Source organism: Silene latifolia, chromosome 7 (assembly GCF_048544455.1).
Source record: "Silene latifolia isolate original U9 population chromosome 7, ASM4854445v1, whole genome shotgun sequence".
In the NCBI taxonomy this organism is placed as follows: domain Eukaryota; kingdom Viridiplantae; phylum Streptophyta; class Magnoliopsida; order Caryophyllales; family Caryophyllaceae; genus Silene; species Silene latifolia.
Genome location: NC_133532.1, coordinates 92011155 through 92037531, shown reverse-complemented (window position 1 = coordinate 92037531; position 26377 = coordinate 92011155). Strand labels below are relative to the sequence as shown.

Here is a 26377-nt window from a genome sequence, read left to right as displayed (position 1 = left end):
GTTGTTGCAAATCAAAAATTCAACATGGTAGGAAGTTCACCCATTACACAAGGGTTCCAGAAAACCAAATTTCATCAAAAATGGACAATCCTAAGGGCTTTTTCGAAGCAATTTTCAAAACAGCTGAGAAACCGTCTCAATTTCGCTCAAATGCTCAATACTTGATGAACATTCAAAAAGAATACATGGTTATGTTCCTAACATTGCCAATTATCCATTTCTAATGTCAATTTTATCAAACAAATCCATTAAGGGCAAAACCCCCAAATTTTCGACATAAAGGGAAGAGGAACCCCTAATTTTTCGGCTCTAATTGATCAAAAACGAGAATTAAAAGCAAGAATATGATGCATACCTCTATTAGTCATGATTAAATGGAGTGGATTGATCAAATTTTGACGGAAAATGTTTGGAATTTGAGAGAGTTTAATAGAAATTATGTTTTGTTATTATGGAATAAAACACGGTTTTGTCGAGTTTTTTACTCAGACAGGGACGAGCTCGGGAAAAGACACAGCACCAGCTGCGCCTCTTCCAAGAGCCGCAGCTCTTGCTGCGCCTCCTCCCCAGCTTCCCTCCAGCTCAATTTTTAAAAGTTCGTTATAAGTTGGTTATTTGTGGGCCCATCTTTGGTGCGCCACTTCTCCGACACCTTATATCATATATTTGGTTTTTTAGACATCTGTTTTTGGCCGAACCCGTATATTTTGCCAAGACAGACTGCAAACCGTCACAATATTTTTCGCTTGCAACAACGAGCGGATTTCTAGCGGTGCTTAGGATGCGCCATTATCAGTCAAGCCTCTTCATTCCCTTTGACGATGTTTTATAGACACACCTTTATCAATATTTCGATACCTTTTTATCCAACGAGCGTTCATGACAGCCGATTGCACTTCTCGAGAGATGGAGTTTGTTTGGAAGCCGACACAAGCAGATTCCTAGAAATGATTCAATCCAAACATAATCATCAACATATTCCCCGACGAGAGTTCACTTGGAAGCCGACACAAGCAGATTCCCAGAAATGATTCAATCCAGACATAATCATCAGCAAATTCCCCTAGTAGTTTCTACCGACGTCCTGCTATCCTCAATATTATTTTCCTCATTAAAACACCTCGAGAAAGAAGTCTCAGGTATGATTTCTTCTTATGGCTGGCGAGCTTCCTTACGTAGTCTAATGGACTTTAAACGACCCTCCCCGATAGTCGACAGACTCTAAAATGTTCCCGACGACAGGTCCTTGGCTCAGACCCCTTGAGCCGCCTCGCGTCGCCATAGTTGCCATGTTGTAATCTTCGATTGCCCTGATGGCTATACTTTGACTTTTGCCTTGTCCAAGCCTCAGTTAAAGTGGGGGCTCTGTAGATACCTCATTTCTACACCTTCCGTCAACCACCTAGGAATGATTGGGCCGCATGTTTGGTACGCGGAATGATTTATGACAGCCCGTAAGTTTATCATCAAGTTATAGCTCAAACACTTGTGTCTACCCCTTGGTCGTCATCTACGCACCGATACGGTCGTTTTGACAGTAATCGTTAAAAATGCGGAGTCAGAAAGTCCTAGAATATTCCGAATATTTATTCCATAATTTAATTTTATATCTTTTGGTAAAATATATCCAATAAATCTTATTTTACAAAATAAGGAAGTAGAGATCCACCGCAATTTCCTAAAAGAAACGCGGAATTATTTCTTCCGTAGGAGGAAACCTCTGAGGAAATGACGCAGCAGATGTTGCGCCTCTTCGAAGGATCGCAACAGCTGCTGCGCCCCTGCCCTAGCTCGTTCCTGCCTGTTTTCAGTTTTTTCCGTGATTTCTTTCCAAAGTTTGAGGCATTCCAAAACTCTTCATATTTTTTAGTATAAATAGGGACCTTCGTTCCACATATTTTTCACGCGAGTGTCCACCCTTCTCTTCTCCCTTTGCATTCTAAGACCGTGCTCTAAGCATTCGACGCCTACGTGTTTAATCAATCGACCACGTAAGCTCAGATCATTCTGAGTTCAAGTCCTGTTGCATGACCGACCAATTTAACCACTACACATCAATCAATTTAATCTACATCCTCAAACGAGGGCACTTTCTACATACATTCGAGTCGAGCAATCACTAAACGTTAACTTAGTTAATCTCGTTTCGTCAAACATGTAAGTCTGAGGGTGTAAATCCCATCTTTTTATTGTATTTTATTTTTGTACTAATTATTGTATGATTTATGTCAAAAGTATGTTTAAAACTGACTTCTAAAACCCTATTATCAAACTGTTTTTACGGATCAGCAGTAACCAGACATAAAGAAGAAATGCAGCAACAGCTGCGCCTCTTCCAGGGGCTGCCGCTGTTTCTCCTCTTCTTTTTCTTCCTCGGTTTTCTGTTGTTTCGTTTTCTTTTGTTTTAATTTTTTATTTTCTTCTCTTTTCTTCACACATAAGTATAATTTTAGAACATTCTTAATAATAACCACGTTTTATTTCCGACTTAAATCCCTTATAATCTATATTTGCGGGTTTTCGTCATTTAATCAAACCCAGATTTTAGAAGCTCGATTTGTTCATATCAAGTTTCTGGAGTTCGTCCCTTTGTACATATTTTTACCGTTTATTTCCAGTTTATCACGTCTTTCAAATTTGTTTTCGTCTTTGTAATTAAACCTAATTCATTCTAATTCGTCCTAATTCGTCTTTAATCCGTCTTAACCTGTTTTAATTCATCTTATCGCTTTTATGACGTTCTGTATGTAATTAATATGCTAAATCACTTTCATTCGAGTCAAATATCGATAATCAATCATTAAATACACCAACAAACGTAAATAAACCCGCAGTTCTGACTTCACAGCCAGAACTCACCTTAGGAACAGACGCAGTGAAAGCTGCGCCTCTTCCAAGAGACGCAGCAATACTGCGCCTCTTCCGGGATGAGTTCTGTCTCTGAATTTTCGTTCTTTCTTTGATTTAATCCTCTAATTATATAATTAATTGACTATTATCCGTAATATCACCTCTAATATGTCCATATTTTCCGGCCTTATTTATTTTCCTTTATTTTCCTCAAATTGTCCGTCTTAAGCGTATTTTTGACGTAAATAATTTAATCCATTGTAATTTATTTATTGTAATTTCCATTACTGTTTTATTTATCGTATCTATTGTGTATGATTCATTTGTTTGTTTTTCACGTGTAATTAATTCTAAACCATACTTCGACATTAATTAGTGCTAATTACTTGTTCACCGACTTAGTTAATTTTCACATGCTAGGATCAAAACGCTGGATGTTGCATTGCATGCATATAATCGACAGCATATCAAATACGAACGATTTCCCTAATCATTAGTAGAGGCCGCTATCGAGGCGAGCGGGATTAAGTGTTCAGTAAAAGGACTTCCTAATACGTACCCTCACCCCTTAGTCCAGATCTCTATGAACATCCGTGTTCATTGGCATCCACGAGAGTCATTCTAGACATAGAATGCTAAGGGTAATGAGTTCTTAGTGTTCATGTCACTACTTTGTGACTTGACATGACACGAGGTATTCGAACGGTTCCAATTTCCCATAAAATTGGTGGCGACTCCACAAATGCATACGCTTGTCCCAAGTGCCCCCCGTGGCCCGTGTCCATAGGTTGCTTACCGGTTAGCGTTACCAGCATCTTTGGATCGGGTCCATAACGTGTTTCATGTGTCTCAGTTACGGAAGTATGTGAGCGATCATTCCCATGTGCTAGAGGTGGAGAACATAGAGTTGGATGAGTCCTTATCTTATCTGGAGGTGCCAAAACAGATTCTTGATCGCAAGGTTCGGAAAACTAGGTCCGGGAAAACAGTGTTGCTTAAGTTCTTATTGTCTAATCATGAGGTAGAGGAAGCTACTTGGGAGGCGGAAGAGGCTATGAGGGAACGGTATCCGTCTCTTTTTTATCAGGTATGTGTCGTTACGGGAACGTAACCATGTTTCTTTTAGGGGGTAGGAGATGATCGCATAAGGTTTTGGTGTGGTTTTATGTTAGTTTTTGCACAGTTAGTAGTTGTTTTGAGTCGGTTTGAGTTGTGGTTGGGAGTTTTGTTTTGAGTTTTGGCTGCGTTGTTGTGTCGTGGTTGGAGTTAGTATGTTTTATTTTGAGCATGGGTTGAACTTCGGGGACGAAGTTCCTTTTAAGAAGGGAAGACGGTAATATTACGGTTTTCTATGCTTTTGAGTACTCTATCGAGTGGGGCTTACTATGTCGAGTGACTGAGCTTGGTTTTTGTAGCAGTGTTCTGCTGATGGGTACTCGATCGAGTAAGTGTGGCACTCGATCGAGTAAGGGTCACTCGATCGAGTAAGTGACTTACTCGATCGAGTAAGTCGGTTCTACGAGTTGTTTCAGCCGGGTTTTGTTAGCAACGCGTAATTGATATTTAAAGTATTCTGTTAGTTCCTTTATCACTTTCATCTTTTCTAAAAACCTTTCAAGAGAAAAAGCAAGTTACGTTACTTTCATCTTCGCGTTGCTATCAAATCCCAAGGGATAGGGTCGTCGAATCGTCGTGTTCTTTACGTTGTTGAGTTCGTCGTGTCGTGGGTAAGATCCTTGTATAGTTTTTATACATTTTCATTAATTTTGTTTAAAACCCTAATTGGGTATTTTGGGGGATTTTGGGAGTAGGTAATGTATGTTAAATAGTGATTGTATGGTTATGTGATTATAGATGGTGGTTTCGTAGAGGAGCAATTTTGAGTAGCTGTTTTGTGACGATCTGGTAATTTGTTTATTCTAGGTAGGGTTTCCCTACTCGGTTATTGATTACATAGTTGTTGGTGTTGGTTGTGTTTATTGTTGATCTTTATCGTATTGGTGCTGTGTTGGTGTTGTTATCGTATAATTGGTTGTGTAAGTGCCTGTGGTTCTCAAGGTGTGTCCTCGGCTGAGTGGAGTCACTTGCAGGAGTGGCTTCACTCCCTTAATTCACCCATTGTGGAACCCGCCACATGAGGGGATGTCCACATTAAGGAACATGGGTTATCGCTCGGAATTGATGAGCGGGGATTTGGTGGGTACGACTGTGGTCCCCTACTGGCGGCGTGGAATATCTGTTGCGATGGGTATTCTGGCAGGACTACACACTTTAGTGTGTAGTCAGGTGTGTGAATTTGTGACGGAGTTTGGGTAACTTGTGTGTTGTATCTTATGTATTGTGATTTGTGTGTAATCAGTAACTGACCCTGTTTAAATGTTTTGAAAATTATGGTGATCTATTCAGGGATGGTGAGCAGTTATTGAGCAGGTATGAGATGGCTTGCGCGAGGGATAGCTGGGATGGAGTAGTCACTTATCATTAGAGTCTTCCGCTGTGTCATGAACTTAGTTTTCTTTTCAGTTGGCTTGATTTTGGAACACTTGTATTTACTTTACAGTTTTGGTTTTGGAATTGTAATCACTTAAACTCTTTTACTTATTTAAGTATGTTTCTTAATGGTCTATTTGATATACATTGCCTCAGGTCACCGAGATGGTGGCATTTCCATGCATTAGGTGGTCTTAGTAAGGCAACTTGGTGTATAGGGGTGTTACAACATACTCCATGTACCAAGCCTTGGACCATCATTACAGGTAAGATAAAGATACAACTACAAATATGGAAACTACAATAAAATGGTAAGAACGACCTTGAGGAACAAGTTCCTCAAGGTTAGGGCACAATTAAGATAGACAAACAAACAAGAACTTAATCACAAAACACCGTCCCTGGCAACGAGGCCATTTTGATGGTGAGCAAGTCGTTGTTCACTCAATCAAACACATTTATATTCTCAAGAAACAACTAGTAAGTGGTTAAGTCGAGGTCGATCCACGGGGCAGTGTGCTTTGGTTCTCAGCCTATCTATCTCAATTTATGCAAGTGTCACGATTTGGTTTGATTTGTAAACTACACTATTATAATGGAAATGTAAACAAATGGATAATAAGGCAAGTAAATAGAGATGTAAACAAATGGTAAAGGACACTAGGGTGTCATGGGATCATATGGGAATCATGGTGAGATAACATAAATGAGTCACATAGATGCAAGCAACTATTATTGTTGGAATCGAGTTAGCTTATGTCTTACAATTTCTATGGAGACTTAGGACTCGGAGCCAAGTTGGTCATAACTTTACAACACCTACATCGACTTGGTTCTCCCTATTCAACTATATGCATGGTCTAACAAGCCTTGAGTTAGTTTATATCTTATAAGTCTTGTTGAAAGGATAAGAGAATCATACTAGGTTGTCAATCAAGCATTTCATCAAACATAACATGTGCATAAGTTGAAAGTACAATAAGTAAGCATTCATATAAACTCATTAAGCATATATTTATCCCATAATTTCTCCCCTAATCCCCCACTAACCCTAGCTAGAAGACTACTCACTACACATCATGATTATTATGCTAACAATGGTGTTAAACATCACAACACAAGTGAACATTATGATTAAGCAAGATAATAAACAAAGGATTAAGAAGTAAATAAAGAGAGATTAACAAAGTTACCAACTTGGAAAGTAAAGATAAATATATATAAAGGAGAGTCCTTGACTAAAGATGGAGACTTGTCACTTAGTCTTCAAATACATACCCACGAGATCCAAATGTAAATAACTTGAGATGAACAAAGGGAATGGAAGAACAATAGAAGAAACCTTTGATTAATGGTGGAGAGTTGTCAATTCCCCAATACAAACCCAAGAATTCTTCAAGTGCAAAGCTACATCTAAGATTGTTTTAGAAAATAATTGAGGAAAGATTAAAGCGCAACTGATGGAATGATCAAAGACTAATCTACGTCTAATATAATCTAAGAGGGCTTAATCTAATCTAAGAAGACTTAACCCTCAATTCATTACAAAGAGGGTATATATAGTGGTACACGGATTAGGTTAACTAAGGGCTTAAAATGACGATTAAACCCTTTAATTGAAGTCTGACGCCTTGCAAGTCCTAGAAGGGGACGCACGTCCTTCTTCTGATGGACGTTTATCCTGCACTGAGTGATGCCCGTCCAGGCTTGGGGACGCCCGTCCTGAGCTTGGGGACGCCCGTCCTGAGCTTGGGGACGCCCGTCATGTGCTGCATTTCTTCTTCTTGTTGTTGTTTTGGATGCCCCCTAACTTGTGGGGGTCCTTCATAGATCGTGGGGATCCTTCGTCATTACCCAATTACTTGTTTTATTGACTTGGGCCTTTAGTCTTGGTCTCCTCTTCGATACTTGGTCATTGGATGTTATTAATTTAGCTCTGTTTCACTCTGTTTGGGCAAGGTTAGTGCTCCTCTCCTACAAAGGACACCAAACCTCATAGAATATGCATAATAGGAAGCTAAAGGCAAGAAACGACCCTAATACACGCTAAAAAGCATAGAAACTAGGCTAGTTAGGAGACTAAATATAATACCCTGATATTATGGGACCCGTAAAGGAACCTTGGGGTGCGTGACAAGACCTTATGTTAGACTACAGACCATTTGGCAGTGAATAATGACAATAAAGTGGACCGACTATAACCTATACTAGACTTAGTGAAGTTGTTATAATGTCCGCCTATAGAAGAATCGTCTTAAAACGGTCATAACTTGAAATATAGACATGATATTAATGTGATTGCAATTGGAACTGATAGCTTGTTCGCGTACGATTCGAAAGGTAGGTCACACGCCCAAAATGACCAAGAAACGAGTGAGATATGACTGTTTTACGAAAACTGGTCATTGTTGAGAGCTGCGTCGCACTCGACCGAGTGGACTCGGCACTCGATCGAGTGAGTGACACTCGATCGAGTGAGTGACACTCGACCGAGTGGACTCGCCACTCGGCCGAATGGCGCTGAATCAGAACACGGGATAGGGAAATCTTATCCCTTCTCCTATTTCATTTCTATCTTCTTTCTTATTTCTCTAAATCCTCTCCCTTCTCTCTAAAACCCCCATAAACCTCTTCCACCAAGGATTAAAGCTTGTTTTAAGGAATCTCTCACCTTGTTCTTCATCATCCACACTTGTAAGTCAATTTCCACTCATCTTTGTTTTAGTCTTAACCCTAACTTTTGAGGGTTTTCACTTGGGTTAATTAGTTAGTAATTAGTATACGTAATATGGGTAATTAGTGGGTATTAATAAGGGGTTTTCTATTTTATAATAGTGCAGGATGTATTTGTGATGGTATTACATGATTTATATAGGATTATGACGGTCTTGCGGGACGGAATCATAGGGGATTCGAGTAGCTCATGAAGAATATTAAAAGGTAGGTTTATCCTACTCTGTTTTGATATTTTTGTGTGGTGTGTCTCTCATCATCATTTCGAGTAAGAGTCAATTTGGATATCGTGTTGGTATTTGAGGAAGTTTTATCCACGATATATTGGGATTGAGTTCATGATGAGTCATATAATTAGTGTTGTGTTGCATTTCCCATGTATGGTCATTGTTGAGTTGTGTTGGAGATCATTGGTGTGTTACTTGGTTATTGTGGAGACGTATGGCGGTTGGGAGACCGTCTTACGCTTGAGTCGCCTCTTAGAGCTTCCCACTCCAAGAGAGATGTGCATATTAATGGCTTGAGTTACGCAAGGACTCGTGTGGTTGAGACACGACGTCTGGCAGGGGATCCGATTGGCTTCCGGACCCGGTACTTCAGGGCGTGCCCCGGTACCTATTTGTAGTTGTCGGTATGTCTGGGCGTGTCCCGATACCAATGTGGATGTGGGTATGTCTGGGCGTGTCCCGGTACCATAGTGGTTGTGGGTACGTCTGAGCGTGTCCCGGTACTGGAGTGGTTGTTGTTTGATAGCGTCTTATTCATGTTATAGTGATGTTTCATACTCACACACTTTGAGTTGTGTCACATTCTATTTATTTATTGAAACTGACGTTTGTGTGTCTGTGTAATTGTCACCTATTTCCGCGGTGGCATGTGTCGATCCATATGATATTTTCGATCATATGGCAGCAGGTTAAGTACAGGTTGTTTTGGTGTCACGCGGGAGACGGGATAAGCTTCAGGCTTGGAGTCGAGTCGGTATGAGACAGTATTCTTTAGAAGAGTATATTAATTATGAGTTGTATCATTTATTTCATTTATTCATTTATGGTTATATAATCCACTAAATACTTTATATATATTAATTGTTTCTTAATTGCAACTCCGATTTCACTGCCTCGGGAAACTGAGATGGTAACATCTCCCAATTACCTTCGCCGGGTAAGAAGGGGTGTTACACTAAATGTGCGTAAATAGAAGTCACATCACATTTCGTCGCATTGTCATGCTCTCTGCCAAAACGTGTCCCGGAGGAGCAATTGCAAACTGAAATTCCAACATGATAGCAAGTTTACCCATAATCTAAGGATTCCAAAATATCAAGTTTTATCGCTTTCCGACTTATTCTGAGTCGTTTTCAAGCCTACAGGGAGTTCTAGTATGAAACCGTCTCATTTTAGGCTAAAAACTGTCGACGGTTGATGAAAATTCGAGATGGACATATGATTGTGCTCCTAGTATGGTCAATTACACATTTCTAATGTCAATTTAACAAGAGAAATTCATTTGGAGCAAATGCCCCAAATTTTCGAAAATCAAGCATATAATTTACAAGCCCATTGAGAAAGGTCATATTAACCTTAATCCTCGGATGATGGTAGAACGAGTCATCAACAAATCTATAGTTTACAATCCCTAAAACTGATGATGAAACAATCCAACATCTCCACCAAAGAGAGGCCATAGCGGCACAACAATTACTTCCCATGGCGATGCCCCAATGGGGTCAATTACCCAATCATATTATACTATAACGATAATTAAAGACTCTATAATGCAGGACCAATTAAACATTAAAAGTATAGAACATATAAATCATGCGTATAACATATCAACACAATCAATCATTACATCATGCTAATTAATTGACTTTCTATAAACACAATTAAAAGAAAGCGCCTAGTTACCTTTTTAGCAAATAAATCACGGAAGATCCTCTTCTATCAAATACGATTCCTCATTGAGTTTAGCAACAAAGCCTTCATCATCCGCATCCACGTGCCAAAGAGGAAAAACGTTCCTAATTAATAATCCAACGAAATAAAACTATAATAGAATAAATATACTTACGACGAAGAACGATGAATCAAGGAAATAGGATCGATCTAGACTTGAATCGAAATGAAATAAGATGAAGAGAGAAGGAGAAAGTGGCGGCACAAATTCCTAGGGAAGGGAGAGACATACGATAAGGAGAGGAAAAAGAGAGATGCGAGAATTAGGTTTAGAGTTTTAGAGAATTATGTGGAAAAGAAAGTAAGGGTTAAACCTAATCTTGTATTTATAAGAAAAGCTTATGGGTTAATGCAAGCTTAGGCCCAAACTCTACCCCTTTGCTTAAATCCCCCGTGAAACACAAGGAAAAGTGGGTTTTCACCCATTTCATCTAAATTTGCCCATTAAACAAGAGAAAAATATTTTTTCCGAAAAATAAAATAGAAAAGATAGAAAAATGAATTAAATAAATAATATATGGAAATTCGGGGTGTCACTATGAGTGGTCGTCTCAAAATACTCCAAACTTCGATTTCGCTCGCATCATACTCAACTATTACATCCATTATCTTTGAATATAATTACATTTTTTTAACCTCAAGTAGCAGGTTAAGTCCATCCAAGGTCCCACTTTTGCCTCTTTCTAATTTTTATTCATCTTCTTCCTACATACTTACAACTTTCCCTTTCTCTCCTCTCTTCTTAAAATTCCTCCATTTTCATCTTCATTAATTAACTACATAACTTTAATGACCAAATTAATCAATTATCTCAAATACGGAATCACCTAAATCAATAAGAAACTACTAATAATCTCAAATAAGGTACCACTTACATCAATAATGAAATAAAGGTTTCAAATCTCACAAACCCCATACCCAGTAACCCTCATCAACACCTCATACCAACCACCATGTCGCCTTGCACGACCAGACGACTATACATCAACTCTAGTCTCTACTCCCCCTCCTTGACCGATCTACCCCAAAATTCAACAATTAGAACCAATCCCACCAATTCAACGACAACTACCCAACGACCCTTCAACAACACCTCAGTTAAACCCGTGCATGTGGTGGGTTGGTCGGCGGAAATTCCTGATATGATCACTTCACCACCGAAACAAGTAGTTCGAGGTGAAGATGGTGGGTTGGCAGGCAGTAGGCGATGTCGAGATTAAGATTTCGATATTTATAACTGTTAAATGTTATTATAAAGTCTCATTTGTGTAAGTGAAAGTTGATGTGCCGTTTCGAATAGTGAAGCTGGTGGTGGATAAAGAGTACAGATAGGAAGTTAATTGTTGTAGAGGGTTGGAAGTAATGGAATGTTTAATAAGAAGATGAAAGTAAAAAGAAGATGATGAAAGTTGTTGAGAGTAATTAATTTTTAGAGAATGGTTTGCTTGTTAATCATTCAGTGGCGGTTTCAAGAATTGAACTCAGCGAGGACGAAAATTTCAGCGGGGGCGAACGGATAATGGTATAAGGGAACTCGGAAAAATTTAGAAAATTTTAAGTAAAACATTTACGATTACCATCCACCAGCATGGGCGATCGTCTCTGCTAGCCTCTTTAGTTTCACCACTGTTAATGATGTGTGGTTGTTAATGATAAAGAAGGTGATAGTGAACTAGGTAGCACAGACACTTCTCCTAATCAGTCGCCCCGTGTCCGAAACCGACACTCCTCGGACACACGTCAAAATGTGACGGACATCTATAAAGCCGTGTCTAACTTTCTACATTTATTCGGGCACGTGTCCGACGTGTGTCCATGGTATTTGGGTCGTGGCCGGCACGTGTCCATGACATTTGGACATCATTTGGGGTGAATGATGTTCTTTAAAAGAGAAATGAGCTGTCGAAAGAGATTGATTAGAAGATGCATTTGAATGGTAAATGAAAATGAGTTATAATCAAGGGCAAATTTTACCTTCACTTATTTAAATTTAATATCAAATACTTTTATAAAAATAAAATCGAACATCAATAACTATAAAATATATATTTTATTAAATTTAAACAACATATCTCGTGTCCTAAATTTTATGAGATGCCGTGTCACGTGTCCGTATCGTGTCCGTTTTGGTGCTACCTAGATAGTGAGTGGTTTTGTAAGGGATGACCTGATAAACACGTAGTAGCTCACCCAAGTCTATTATAAGAAGAAAAGTTAATAGTTCGATTTATCCGAAAATTAAATCAACCCGGAGGATCTCGGAAAACAGTCTATCTCATTGAAAACGACCACTATACGTCATAAGCTGAAGACGGATAATGACCCTCTCAAAAAATGCAAGTGAGAGAGCAAATAAGGGTATCCATTTCTTCACTTGCACTATTCATTTACATTTTGTGAGAAAGACACTATCCGTCTTCAGCTTGTGACGGAAATTGTTCGTCTTCAATGAGAATTTCTATGTAAAAAAACCCCTCATAAATTAAATAACTTTAAATTAAACGTTACCATTCGATTGGATTAAACTAGTTTAAAACCCGTGAAAATTCACGGCACTGCTTTGAAAGTTCTAATATTTATTTATATACATATAATTAAATGTTCCCAATATTTGTATATAAGATGTTATTCATTCTGTGATGAAAATGTTATTAGTAACCAACATTTAAGGTTTTATCTATCTATGATGTATGTATTATTACAATTATTTTTTGTATTATTTTTACTAATGTATCAATAACTCACTTAACTTCTTATTTTCCAATAAAATGAGACGATCCTTTTTGTTGAGTAGTTTCATACAAACAAAATGTCTCACACAATAATTACCGAATTAAAAATGGGTTATTTTGTTTTTTTTTTTTTTTTGCTTTTCTTTTTATAAAACACTTACATTGTAAAAATAAGGTATTATATTATAGAATGTTTATGATGTAAAGGCTTAGAATAGAATTTTATACTCCCTCCGTCTCACCCATTTTTTTACGTTTACTTTTTCACACTTCTCTATGTACATTTTGTTTTGTTCATATCTTTTGTATGGGTAAAAATACCCTCTCATTCTCATCATGACGTGGCAACTCGCAATTGGATAAAATAAAGGCACACGGATCAATAACAAGGCAGCAGGCTGCTAGACGCAAGGAAGAACAAGGGGGGATGAACCTAGACATTCAAGTGATACAAAGGCCACGTTTGAATTAAGTAATAAGCAGCCAGCAGGAACGTTGAAGTGGTCAGCAGGAACATTGCAGTGATCAGCAAAAGCTTTGACAAAGTCAGCAACCACTTCCTATTTCATAGGAAGTGGAGCGTATTGTTGAGCATATGTAGGGAGCATGTGCGACAATTCAAAGGAGGGCTATAAAAGAGCAACGAACATCAGATTCAAGGGCATTCATCATTGACTCCACTCGAAGAAATATCATTCACCACCTGCAACAATTAATATCATTTACACACTTAGAAATTTATACATCGTTCGTATCATTTGTACTTAGTCATTTGGAGATCACTGTTGTACCTCCTGATCGTTCCAGCTAGGTTCACCCTCGAATACTATTACTACTAGTGGATCATTGGTAGGATACCATTCCCCCCGCGGTTTTTCCCACATTTTGCGTTTCCTGCGTCATCATTTCGCTTGTGTCGTTTGTTTCTCTTTCTTTTCGTTTGTTTCTCTTTCGTACTAGTTGTTTATTTTCATTCTCGCTATGTTCTTACTACCGATCTACTTAACTCTTTAATATCGTATTTTAATTGGAATAGCCGTATTGACTCACAAATATTTAGTCGGTAAAATCTTACCAAAATAATTTGGCGCCCACCGTGGGGCATTGTGGTTAAATCTTGGTTAAAATACCTTTTTTCGAAATATCCTAACATCTCTATAGTTGGTAATGTCAGGATCCAATCAGAACGTATCAGATTCGATGAGTACATTAGCGCAAACTCCAGTAGTAGGGGCGACGCCAGCAACCTCTGGTGTTCTAACAATGGCGGTCCCTACCACCAGAGTGACTGCAGGCCAGGCTCAGCCCCAAGTATCAGCAAAGCCTCCTTACTCCCCCAAAATCACAGATCTGGGAGTAGGGAAGGCTGGCAAATCACCAGTTATTAATCACTAGTAGAAAAACCCCCTACGATGGCGGTTATAAATGACCTTTTATGGCGGTTTTTAGAGATTTAGGGTCCGTCGTTTATCACGGCGTCGTATAAACTAGACGGCGGTTGTAAAACTGCCGCTATAGCTCTCATATAGTGGCGGTTGTTATAAAAACCGCCATTATAGACTTAGAAAAAACGTCGGTTGTTACCAATGAACCGCCACTATAACTCATCTACAGTGGCGGTTGTCTTTTGAAAACCGCCACCATAGGTATTTCAATAAGAACTTTGTACCACAACCCGCCACTACATGTTTTATAGAACGTCGGTTGTTGTTAAAGAACCGCCACTAAAGATAATTATGACGTCGGTTGTTAGTAAAGAACCGCCACTAGAGGTGAACTAATAATGGCGTTTCATACTTAAGAACCACCACCATAGATAGATATTTTTTTAAAAAAAAAAATTATTTGCTACCAAAAATACGAAAGCAATGTCATATAGCTTTGACAAGCCAAATAGCGAAATAAACAAAAAATACATACAAAAGAATGCCGGCCAACAAACTTGCATATCATCCAACAGAACAATACTGTCATGTTCAAAATTATACATCCAAGTGTATAAATAATCACATACACATCTTAGTTAATAGACTAATCAACATTACATATTCCCTAAATAGTTGTTAGCCTACGCCTCTTTAACATCCTTCATCTCCTCAATTGACATTCTTAAATCTGCAAAGATACATTTAACAAAACCAATAGTAAGAAAATCAAACCAGACATTATTAAACCGTCTAACTTTACTAAAAATTAACCTAAGAGTCAATAAACATTTAACTATCAATCCACCTTATGATTAGCATTAACTCAAATGCACGCTGGCTATATACACAATAAATATGTTCTAAGAATAAACAATAATTTGTGATCATCTATAACTTTTCATTGAATTTAAGTACTAGTAATAAGGCATAATAATACACTGATACTATATTACAAGTTCTTGGAATTTTCACCGAGATAATATACTCAAACTAAAAATGTCACATCACAGTTTCATAAAATATAAAATAGCGACTGCAAGTGTAGCAAAAGCATGCGAAAAAACTCAAAACGTTGGCCTATCTGTGCACATCTGGACTGAGGGTGTTTGCTCTCCTCTAATTTGCCACATGCCAATTTTGTTTCAAACAATAAGATTTGGTTTAGACCAACATCTCGTCCCTTTCCTACTTGGATATACTCATGGTCAGAGTTGAGTCCTACAGCTTAAGGTCACTATTAGCAAAATTAAGTACCTGAAATCTTCAAACCGGCCAGCTTGTATGTCACCTCGGTGCTTCTAGTCACTTGTATGTCACCTCCCTTAGTGTAAAAACCAGCTTGTATGTCACCTCCCTGAATGTTCACACCTTAAACAAAAATGCATAATGACATTATCTTGAATAATCCTGATGGTACACATATTCTTTTTTATGCAACCCAGCAAATAAACACATAATCGAGTACCACACGCTCTAACGAAAAAACCAATCAAAAAACATTGAATTAACTAATCAAAAAGCACTCTGCATCACAAGTGTAAGGGAATTGGACACACATGGGGAAAATCGTAGAATTGGGAGGAAGGAACTAGTAAAAATTCGAGTTAAGAAAGTGTGGCAACCAATCCAGAAAATAGGTCAGCGTCAGCCTGCTAAGGATATTGATCAAAATCAGAATGCAGGTGCAGCACAGAAAATGACAACTATAATACAGCCTGCTGCTATTAATTCTGTTGGTACTCCAGCTAAAAAATATGCAAAACAAATGATGAATTCAGACAGGGCTACAACAATGGTCAGTGGAATGTTGCAGGGCATCTATGCAATATTAGAGATGACTATAACTGGATCAGGGACAACGGTAGTAGAGTTAACTGGCACAAACAAGTGTGGAATGGGTGGGCATACCCAAAGCACTCTTTCATGACCTGGTTGACACTACAGAATGGGTTAAATGTGAATCATAAGCTACTGCAATTTGGCTTTTGCAGTGAGGACAGTTGTTATATCTGTGGCCAGCAAGCTGAAACACAACACCACCTATTTTTTAGTTGATGTTATAGTTACAAAATTATTGAACTGGTGGAACAATGTTGTCAAATAAAGCTTAATAGCCAGGATGGTATTCATAAAATCAGGAAAAACAAGGAGAAAGACCAAAAATTTAAGTAATCGAGCCTATAATAAAGGAATCCCCGATTTATAATACGAAAAACCAATGAATTATACATTGTGAGTGGAAGATTGACAACGTTAAAGAGATAGTTGACGAGAAAACCGTACTGATTAAATCACTTTTGTCAATTATGAATTGATAAGAACTGATGAAAAATGGGAGAAATGTTTTTTTTAAAAGGGTTTCTAAGTTCTACGCAATTGAGCAGTGGGAATGGGGCAGAGAGTTATGTATATAGTACCTGAAGAAAATAAATTTGCTCAATAAGCAAGTTTACCCGCGACATGTCGTATATGAACATGCGCAAAGTCAATTCAAAATCCTAAAATTGATCACTATTATGAGCATAAGTATCAGAAGAGAACGAGGATGTATCAGCCCGGCCTCTTAGTTTGTCGTTTGCTATAAAGCCATGAAGGAACAGATAAGTGACGAGGTCCTGAAAAACAGCTGAATGGTTACCAGGATAATGTTGTATCGTAAATATGATAAGAAGGGAGAAGTACTAGTGAATGTATAGAATCTACTAGAGAGCTTGTGCAGCAAAAATGTGGGCGAAGTTCCTTGTAGTCTTGGAGGATTCCTCCATCGTAAAGCGGAGCCTCAAGATATTTTTTGAACTGTAGTCTTGAACAAAAATGAAAAAGGAAAAAAAACATTGGTCTTAATTAGAATTATACCAAGTAATGCCACATTTACACTTAATACTCTGTATTTATGTATTTTGAATTAGTATTATGAAATACCTATACATAAGCAAAGGAATCATGAAGCGGTCCATCTGCCACAAAACCATGCAAATGTGAGATATGGTAAGCTTTCAAGGCTTAGAAGTAAGTATTTGACTCAGACCTTAAAATAAAAACGAAAGGTAAAACCTATTCTTATAATACGACCATCTTATTCACCTTTGCCTTATTGAAAAGGAATATAGTTAGAATGGAACACATACGGAGTAATTACGAGTAGATTTCTATAATTACCATCAGAAATGACATAAAAGTAATTCCCTAGTAGAGAGGAAAATCATGATATGGAGAAGAAACCCAATACATATTCTGTTCATCTCAGCATACTAGAGTGTGTGCCAAAAATATAGAGTAAATGAATCTAAAGGTTTAGAAAACAGCAAGTTTTACAATTTCCATTGTGATTTAGAGTAGGGTACCCGACAAACATAGAGTAAATGAATCTTTGCGGAGTCGTATGAAAAGTATTTTCCATGAAGCAAGCAAAAAAGATGTAAATTAATAATGCCATACTGTCAAAACATAATGACTTTGACGAAACAATAGAAGCAAGAGACGAATATAAAACTTACAGTTTTGATGAGAAGGATGTATTTGGTTTTGAAGAAGTATATCTCTGAACATTCAAAGCAGCACAATCGGCCTCCATAAAACATAGCAAGCCGTATGATTCTCTGCATTTCAATATGCTGGATATTGAAGTAGACTTGATTCACAAATATAATCAATTGGATTAGGGATTGGGAAATTGGGGGAAAATGAAATTTCAAAAACTGATTGGGTATGTAAACTTACCAGAAATTGGCGGACAACGGTGGCATCGAAAGGGAATACGAATGAGGGAGAAAGGGAAGTGGCGTCGCATGTGATGGTGATGATGCTACTTTGTATAATTCAACAATACAGTAATACAATAACAATCAATATGATTAAATTGATAAAGATTTAAATGAAGATACTGTAATTGCAATTAAATATGGACAAAAGTACCTTTTGAAGTTTTTGCGGATAAGGGGCGGTGGCTTTGTATCGACGGCAGCGTGAGAAGGAAATGGAGGGTTGTCGAGGGCGGCGTGAGGAAAGTATGTTTTCGGTTGCCGGATTGAATTGTGAGGGTTTGGCGTTGTGGAAATGAAGAAGCAGCAGAAGGAACTTTTGATCAATCAATACTCCGTATAATCTAAAGGGTTTTGGAGGTTTTCTTTTATTTTTTCTATTAAAGTCGGTTTTAATTAAAAACCGACACAAAAGCATATCATGGCGGTTTTTTACTCAAAAAATTGTCACTTTGTATTAACTTTTAACGTCATTCTTAACGTCGGTTCTAAATAGAACCGCCACAATTGACCTATGGTGGCGTTTCCTACTTGGAACCGCCATAAAAAGCTTCTGTTATCACGTCGGTTCCTACTTAAACCGCCACTATAGACCTCCTACCTACATAAAAATTTCGTTCCCGCCAATTAATTGGGCTTTTCGCGTCGTTTCTATTAGAACCGCCACGATATCTGCGTCGTAATAGGGGTTTTTTCTACTAGTGAATCCTGTGTCAAAGCTTAATAAGGATGGGAGTCGGCAGCGCCCAGGATCACCAGGACACCTGATAGGAGCCCGTCTCCCAGGAGCATCACAACCGGATCCGGTACAGCAATTGCTCCCAGGGATGACATCCTTGCAGCATGCGGTGATAGGGTTACAAAGGGACAACCAGTCCTTGCAGGAGAAGATAGATGCAGTGTCACCCCTGGGAACGCCCCAGCAGATGGCAAGGTCAACAACTCGACCGGGGGAATGCTAGGGAGTACTCAGGGAGGCTAATGCCGCGAAATCTAGTAACCAGGCTTGATATGGATATGCTGCCACCAGGGGTAACCACACCACCCGAGCAAGTGTATCCAGTAGGAACGGTGGCCACCAAGGGTACGATCCAACGACCAGGGGTCCCACCACCACCAAGGATGCCGCAAACGTACCCCATGGTACTCAATCCTGTGGGATTAGGAGCACTAACACCAGATCCTATATCAACAACCAGCAGTACGCCAGTGGTACCAGGGAGCAATCCAGGGGAACAGTCAGTAGGAAACGCATATCCCAGGATGTGCTCCTATATGCCATATACTCCAGACAGTCAGTTCAGGCCTATTGTGAACTTAACACCATTACCTGGAAGCTACATGGTACCTCCTTACATGCCAGGAGGAACACCAAATCCATATGGGATCTACTCAGTACCCCACAACTAGGGTATGGGGGTAGGAAGCCATGTAGAACAACAGTTGCAGGATATCAGGTCCTTACTCAGCAATGTTCCAGGATTACCAAGTCCCATGGAGGTAGAAACCCCGGAGTTCTATGCGGATTCCCCCTTCGTGGACAGCATTGCCCTTGTCAGCATGCCAAAGGGGTTCACCACACCAACAATGACGTTGTATGATGGAACAGAGGATCCGCTGGAGCACATCAACCAGTACAAACGGAAAATGATGGTGGTTGCAGCAATAGGGCCTGAAAAGGAGGCATGTATATGCAAAGGATTCGGTTCCACCTTGTCAGGAGCCACACTCCAGTGGTTCGTTAACCTTCCCAACAAGTCTATTTCCAGCTTCGCAGGGTTAGTGAATGTTTTCAATCGCAGTTCAAGCAGGCCGCAAGCCAGAAAAATTATCCAGTGATCTATACCGGATCGTCCAGAGGTTCGAGGAGTCCACCAGGGATTATCTTGCCAGATTCAATGTGGAAAAAATATCTATCCCTAGGTGCGGCCCTACAACGGCAGTCATGACTGTTGTTCGTCAGCTAATATCAAAAATCCAAAAAATACGAATAACGGTCCTTCTGAAAATGATACTGGTAAGACAAAGAGTGTTAATGAAATCACGGGAGTTGCTTCTTTTAACCTGGAAAACCTTGAGGTTGATGAAATAGGAGAAGAATGGTTTATACAAGGAAAAAAGAAAGCTACTTTGGAGAAAATTGATGAAGAACCAGAAGGTTTGTTGCAATTTACAACAGAGGATGTTCAGGAGGAGCTAGCTTATTGGAAATCTTCTGTTTATTGCTTTATCCTTGGAGCTAATCCTCCTTGGGACATTGTGGAGGGTTTTGTACGGCGTATTTGGGCAAATTTTCCCATAGACAAGGTATCCTTCCTTCCTGATGGAATTTTTCTGGTTCGTTTTCAAAATGAAGCTAGTAAACAGGCTGTTCTTAAGCAGGGTCATTATCTTTTTTATAACAAACCACTTATTATTCGTAGTTGGCATGAAAATGTTAAGCTCACAAAAGATGATGTTGTGACTGTCTCTGTATGGGTTAAAATTTTGAATCTGCCATTGAAATATTGGGGCAAATGCTTACCCAAAATTGCTGGGCTTATTCGTAAATATATTCGTTGTGATGCTTCTACTAAGGAAAAAACCAGATTGGGGTTTGCCAAAGTCCTGCTTGAAGTGCCTTTTGGTAAGAAATTACCTGAATTTGTCAAGTTTTTGGATGAGGAGGGGCAAATTATCAAACTGTCTGTTGAAAGTGAATGGAAGCTAATTGTTTGTCAAGTTTGTGGTGGTACTGGGCATGAGAGTGAAAACTGCAGGAAACCTAAGGCCAAACCTAAACCCACTCAACCAGGTCCATCCACAAAACAGTGGGTACCCAAGAAACCTGGACCTAAGCCTGTATCTGTTGTCACTCAGACTGCTGTCCATCCTCAACCAGTGTCCCATGTAGTTTCTGACTCTCCTCCTGCTTCAAAAACTCTTGAGGAGGTTTAACATAAATTGCAGGTTACATGGAACTCTGATGGTAAATATCAGCAAGTTAATACACCTGCCAGGCCTGGGATCTCATTGAGTAGAAAAGAAATCATTAATGCTGGTAAACAACATTCCTCCAATTTTAGGAAGTATACCTTTCAAGATACTCTTAATAATGCTACTCCTAAAGTTGGAATTGGTACTAAAGGTAGTGTGTTACTCCCTTCTGGGAGTAATGCATAGCATTGGTTTTTGGAACATTAGGGGATTAAACAGCTTATCTAAACAAAAACAAGTCAAATGGTTTATGCATACTCATCAGGTAAGCTTCTTTGGTCTCCTTGAGACAAAGGTCAAACCTTTGTCTCTAAATGCAGTGAAAAACAACATGTGTGATGGATGGTCTGTCTCTAGAAACACTTTTTGCCATCCTGGTGGACGAGTTTGGGTTTTATGGAAACCAAATGTGTTTTCTATCAATTTTCTCCACTATAGTGCTCAAGCTATACATATGGAAGTCACTGAAATTAGTATTGGTTCCCATTTCTTTTGTACAATGATATATGCCTTTAATGACATCACTGATAGGAAAGTTCTTTGGAAAGATCTTATGTTTTTTGCTGATAGTATTAATGGTCTCTGGATGTTATGTGGGGATTTTAACTGTGTGCTCAGCCCTACTGAGAGACTGGGGGGCAACACAACCATTGAAGAAATAGCATATTTCCAAGCTTGTGTTGATTATTGTGCTCGGATGGATTGTCCTGCAGTTGGTTCTTTCTACACCTGGAACAACAAGCAAGACCCTTCCACTAGAGTATATTCCAGGCTTGATAGAGTTTTAGTTAATCATGATTGGCTTCAGTGTAGGAATTCTGCTTATGTTAACTTCCGTAATGAAGGATTATTTGATCATTCCCCCTGCATTATTCAAGACTCTATGGGTAATATTGTAGGAAGGAAGAGTTTTAAGTATTTTAACATGTGGAGCCAAGTTGATGAGTTTTTACCTTGCATTCAACAGTACTGGGATATCATATGGCAAGGTACCAAGATGTTTAAGGTGGTCATGAAATTAAAGAGTCTTAAAAAAACTCTCAAAGAGTTGAATAAAAATCTTTTTGGTGATGTGGATAACAGCTCTGCTCATGCGTGGAAAGCTTTGGATACTATTCAAAGTCAATTGAAGCTGAGTCCTACTGATCCTCACCTTATTTGCCAGAAAAGAGATGCAACAAAGATTTATAGGGATCTTCAGTTAGCTTATGACAGTTTCCTGCTTCAAAAGTCTAAGGCAACTTGGGTTAATCAAGGTGATCAAAACACTAAATACTTCCACAGTATTTTGAAGAGTAGAAGTACAAAGTCTAAAGTTTTTAAAATCACTGATGTTAATGGCAATACCTTTACTGATGGTGATCAAATCCAAGATGCTTTCCTGAGGTACTATGAACATCTGCTTGGAACTTCTACTTCTACTACTCCTGTGTGTGCTCCAATTGTCTAGTTGGGTAATATTTGCACTCAGGAACATTGGAATATTTTACTGAGACGTGTTACAAAATATGAGGTAAAAAATGCCATTTTTTCCATTCCTAACCACAAAGCCCCTGGCCCTGATGGTTTTTCTAGTGCATTTTTTAAAGATAGTTGGTCCATTGTTGGTGATGATGTATGTTCAGCTGTACTTGATTTTTTCGCTACTGGGAAACTTTTACAGCAAGTGAATCATACATTCATTACTCTTCTCCCAAAATGTGATATCCCTCAAAATGTCACTCAATATAGACCCATTGCATGTTGTAATGTAATTTATAAGGCCATTTCAAAGATTTTGTGTTCTAGATTAGCTGATGTACTCCCTGCCATTGTTAGTCCTAATCAAGGGGGGTTTGTGAAGGGGAGAACAATTGTTGAGAACATTCTGATTTGTCAAGACATTATTAGACTTTATAATAGGAAATCTGTATCACCAAGATGCCTTATGAAGGTGGATATGAAGAAGGCTTATGATTCTGTAAGCTGGGATTTCCTTGAACATATGATGCATGCTTTGAAGTTTCCTGGGCATTTTACTAACCTGGTAATGACATGTGTAAGAACTGCTTCATATTCTTTAGTGCTTAATGGTGTTAATTTTGGGTATTTCCATGGTGCCAAAGGCCTAAGGCAGGGAGATCCCATTTCTCCTCTATTGTTTACCATTACAATGGAATACCTTACCAGGATACTTGATCATGTCACTGTCACTATGAAGTTCAAGTTTTACCCCCTGTGTGGCCCTCTTAGATTATCACATCTCCTTTTTGATGATGATCTATTACTGTTCTCAAAAGGTGATACACAATCAATCATGGTTTTGCTGAGAGCTTTTGATACCTTTTCTGCTGCTACTGGACTTCAAATGAATTCTCTGAAGTCTAACATTTATTTCAATGGAGTACAGAGTTCAGTTAAGCATGATATCTTACAAGTTTCTGGTTTTATAGAATGGACAACCCCATTTAAATATTTAGGTGTTCCTATTGTTGCTGGCAGGCTCTCTATTCAGCATTGTGCTGTTCTCATAGACAGAATTACTAACAGAATCAGGAGCTTTGGGTCAAGGAAATTATCTTATAGTGGAAGGCTTACCCTTGTGAATTCTGTACTTACCTCTCTGTATACCTACTGGGCCACTATATTTGTTTTACCCAAAGATGTCCTGAGAAGAATTGATGCAATATGCAGAAATTACCTATGGGATGGATCTACTGAGTATATCAGAGCACCTAAGGTTAGTTGGGAAAAAGTTTGCACTCCCAAATGTGAGGGAGGGCTTGGAATTAGAAATAGCTTGTATTGGAATGCAGCTGCCATTTGTAAGCTAGCCTGGTGGGTGTACACAAAACCTGATACCCTATGGGTTAGATGGGTGAGTCACATCTACCTAAAAGGACAATCCTGGTCTTCTTACTCCCCAAAACTTGATGTATCTTAGAGTTGGAAGACTATTTGCAGAATTAAAGAAGCTTTCTTTGTGAGCTTTAATACTGGCCATTGGTTATCACATCCTACTGGTTATACTGTTGATGGTGGGTATCAATGGATCAGACATAAGCAGCCACAGGTTCCCTGGTACAAGGCTGTTTGGAATGGGTGGAGTGTGCCAAAGCACACAATTGTTAGCTGGTTTATAGCTAGAGAGGCCTTGCAATTAAAGTCCAGACTTTTTCAATTAGGCATAAGCCCTGATGATTTGTGCCTGTTATGTGGTACTGCACCTGAAACTCATGTACACCTGTTTCATCAGTGCCAGTACACCAAATTACTCCTGCAGAAACTCAGTGCTTTACTGCATATTTATCTGCCAGAGGTCCAGTTGCTGAGTTGGGTCCAAACAAAACCTTGGGCCAAAGTCAAGAAGAAGGTTACAATTGCATGGATACAAGCTTTACATTATCATATTTGGCTGCAGCGGAATCAAGTTAGGGTAGATGGCTTCCTTAGTCTCCCTGACAGAGTACTTTATGATATTAGAAGTGTAATGAAAACTCGTACTTTTTTGGTTAAATTCTGTGAAAGCGAGTAGAGATAAGATATGGATTAGCTTAATTAGCTCCTAATTGTGCTTGGCCTATCTTCAAAATGTACCATGAGTGGGTAGTTTGTAATAGTTTATTCATTGGTTTTAATGATAAGCTAACCTTTTACCAAAAAAAAAAAAAACGGCAGTCAACGCCTTCAGAAGGGTACTGCATCGCGACTCTGATTTGTACAAGTATCTCACCAAGCATCCATGTGCCACCTTTGAGGAAGTCAAGCAAATGGCAGAGGCTACTTATCGCCTAGAGGAGGATGAGGATAGAAGGGACCTGTATGGAACAGAGTCGTCCAGCAGAAAAATCACAACAGAGAGAAAGAATGAAAGAGCCAAACCCTACAGCAAGAACACGGTGAACGAAGTCTCAGGAGAAACAGAGAGCACCAAGGCTCCACCTAAGCTCAGCGAGTATGGGTTCACCACTGGACTTGCTGGGGTAATGAAGGCAATCAGGGAGCTAGGGCAGAGGGCCAGGTGGCCCAAGAAGCTTATTCCCAGGGAGAACGACAGAAGAGATGCCAGCAAAAGGTGTGAATACCACAACGATATTCGCCACAATATAGAAGATTGTGTAGTACTATGAAAGGAAGTGAAGCACCTATACAGTGATGGATGCTTGGATCACCTACTCCCCAAGGGGGCGAAATCAAGAAAGGTCAATACTGCTGACCAGGCCTAACCATCCCACCTCCACCTTACTCAAAGGTAGTGAACGTCATCACAGGGGGTCGGAGATATGTGGTCTCACTTATTTAGAAGCAAAGCGTCATGCAACCGAGACTAAAGGAGATAAACCAGAGTTCTCCCTCAGGGTCAGCCGACAGGATCTACCAACAATCTCATTCGACGAGGCAGACGTACCTGGTGAGGCAGAACACCATCATGACGCCTTGATCATTACCCTTTTTATAGGGAATTGCCTTGTTAAAAAGATATTGGTAGATACAGGAAGCTCTGTGAATCTGATAATGCTGGAAACCTTGAAGAACATGGGGTTCAGCGAGAAAGACCTGGTGAAGAAGGCAGTACCCTTGGTAGGTTTCAGCGGAGAAACCAAATAGTCCCTTGGAGAAATAGCGGTACCTACCTTTGCAGGGGGTATGAACAAACAGGTACGGTACTTGGTCATTGATGGTCCGTCAACTTATAACGTGATACTTGGCAGGCCTTGGATCCATGAACTGAAAGCGGTACCATCAACGTACCATCAGAGCCTGAAGTTCCCTACACCCTGGGGGTACAGGAGATACGGGGAGATCAAAATGAAGCTCGGGATTGCTAGAAGAACGCTCTGAAACCCACCGCAGCTGGTCCAGCATAGCAATTACAGAAACTGTGCATCCAGAGGGAGTATATCGCACTTCCCCAGGAGGAACTCGACGAAGTAAACCTAGACCCACAGTTTCAAGAAGAACAAATCTTTGGTGGGAGCCGATCATTGTGTGTAACATCCGTGAGCAGATAATTGAATTTCTACGTACTAACATGGATTGTTTCGCCTGGTCCCATAGCAACATGATTGGCATAGATCCAAGTGTAATTACACACCGGTTAAATGTAGACCCCAGCTTTCCTCCAGTCCAGCAGAAAAGGCGGAAATTTGCTCCTGAAAGGAACGAGGTGATAAACCAGGAGGTAGACAACCTCCGGCAAAGAGGCAAGATCGGGAAGTTAACTACCCAGAATGGCTCTCGAATGTTGTGGTTGTACCCAAGAAGAACAACAAGCGGAGAGTATGTGTCGATTTCACAGATCTTAACAAAGCTTGCCCAAAAGACCCGTTCCCCCTGCCGCACATTAATTCTATGGTAGACGCTACAGCAGGGCATGAGCTGCTTACCTTCCTTGACGCCTGAAGTGGGTACAACCAGATAAAAATGGACCCTAAGGATCGGGAGAAAATGCCTTCGAGATCCGACGAGGT

At 39.4% G+C, this 26377-nt stretch overlaps 2 protein-coding genes across 2 annotated transcripts; one reads left to right on the top strand and one right to left on the bottom strand.

Annotated features, from left to right (window-relative positions):
- Positions 1–15468: 15468 nt before the first annotated feature.
- Positions 15469–18294, bottom strand: LOC141591177 (uncharacterized). Its single transcript, XM_074411566.1, has 5 exons — positions 18106–18294; positions 17911–17995; positions 17688–17821; positions 17113–17147; positions 15469–16986 (listed from the first exon to the last, which is right to left on the bottom strand). The coding sequence occupies exons 2-5, from the start codon at positions 17978–17980 to the stop codon at positions 16893–16895; spliced, it is 333 nt and encodes a 110-aa protein (XP_074267667.1). The 5' UTR covers positions 17981–17995; positions 18106–18294; the 3' UTR covers positions 15469–16892.
- Positions 18295–19364: 1070 nt separating this feature from the next.
- Positions 19365–25036, top strand: LOC141590359 (uncharacterized). Its single transcript, XM_074410956.1, has 7 exons — positions 19365–19739; positions 19875–20840; positions 20901–21078; positions 21248–22356; positions 22399–23784; positions 23851–24406; positions 24585–25036. Exons 1-7 carry the CDS (start codon positions 19365–19367, stop codon positions 25034–25036), a joined length of 5022 nt encoding a protein of 1673 aa, XP_074267057.1.
- Positions 25037–26377: the final 1341 nt, after the last annotated feature.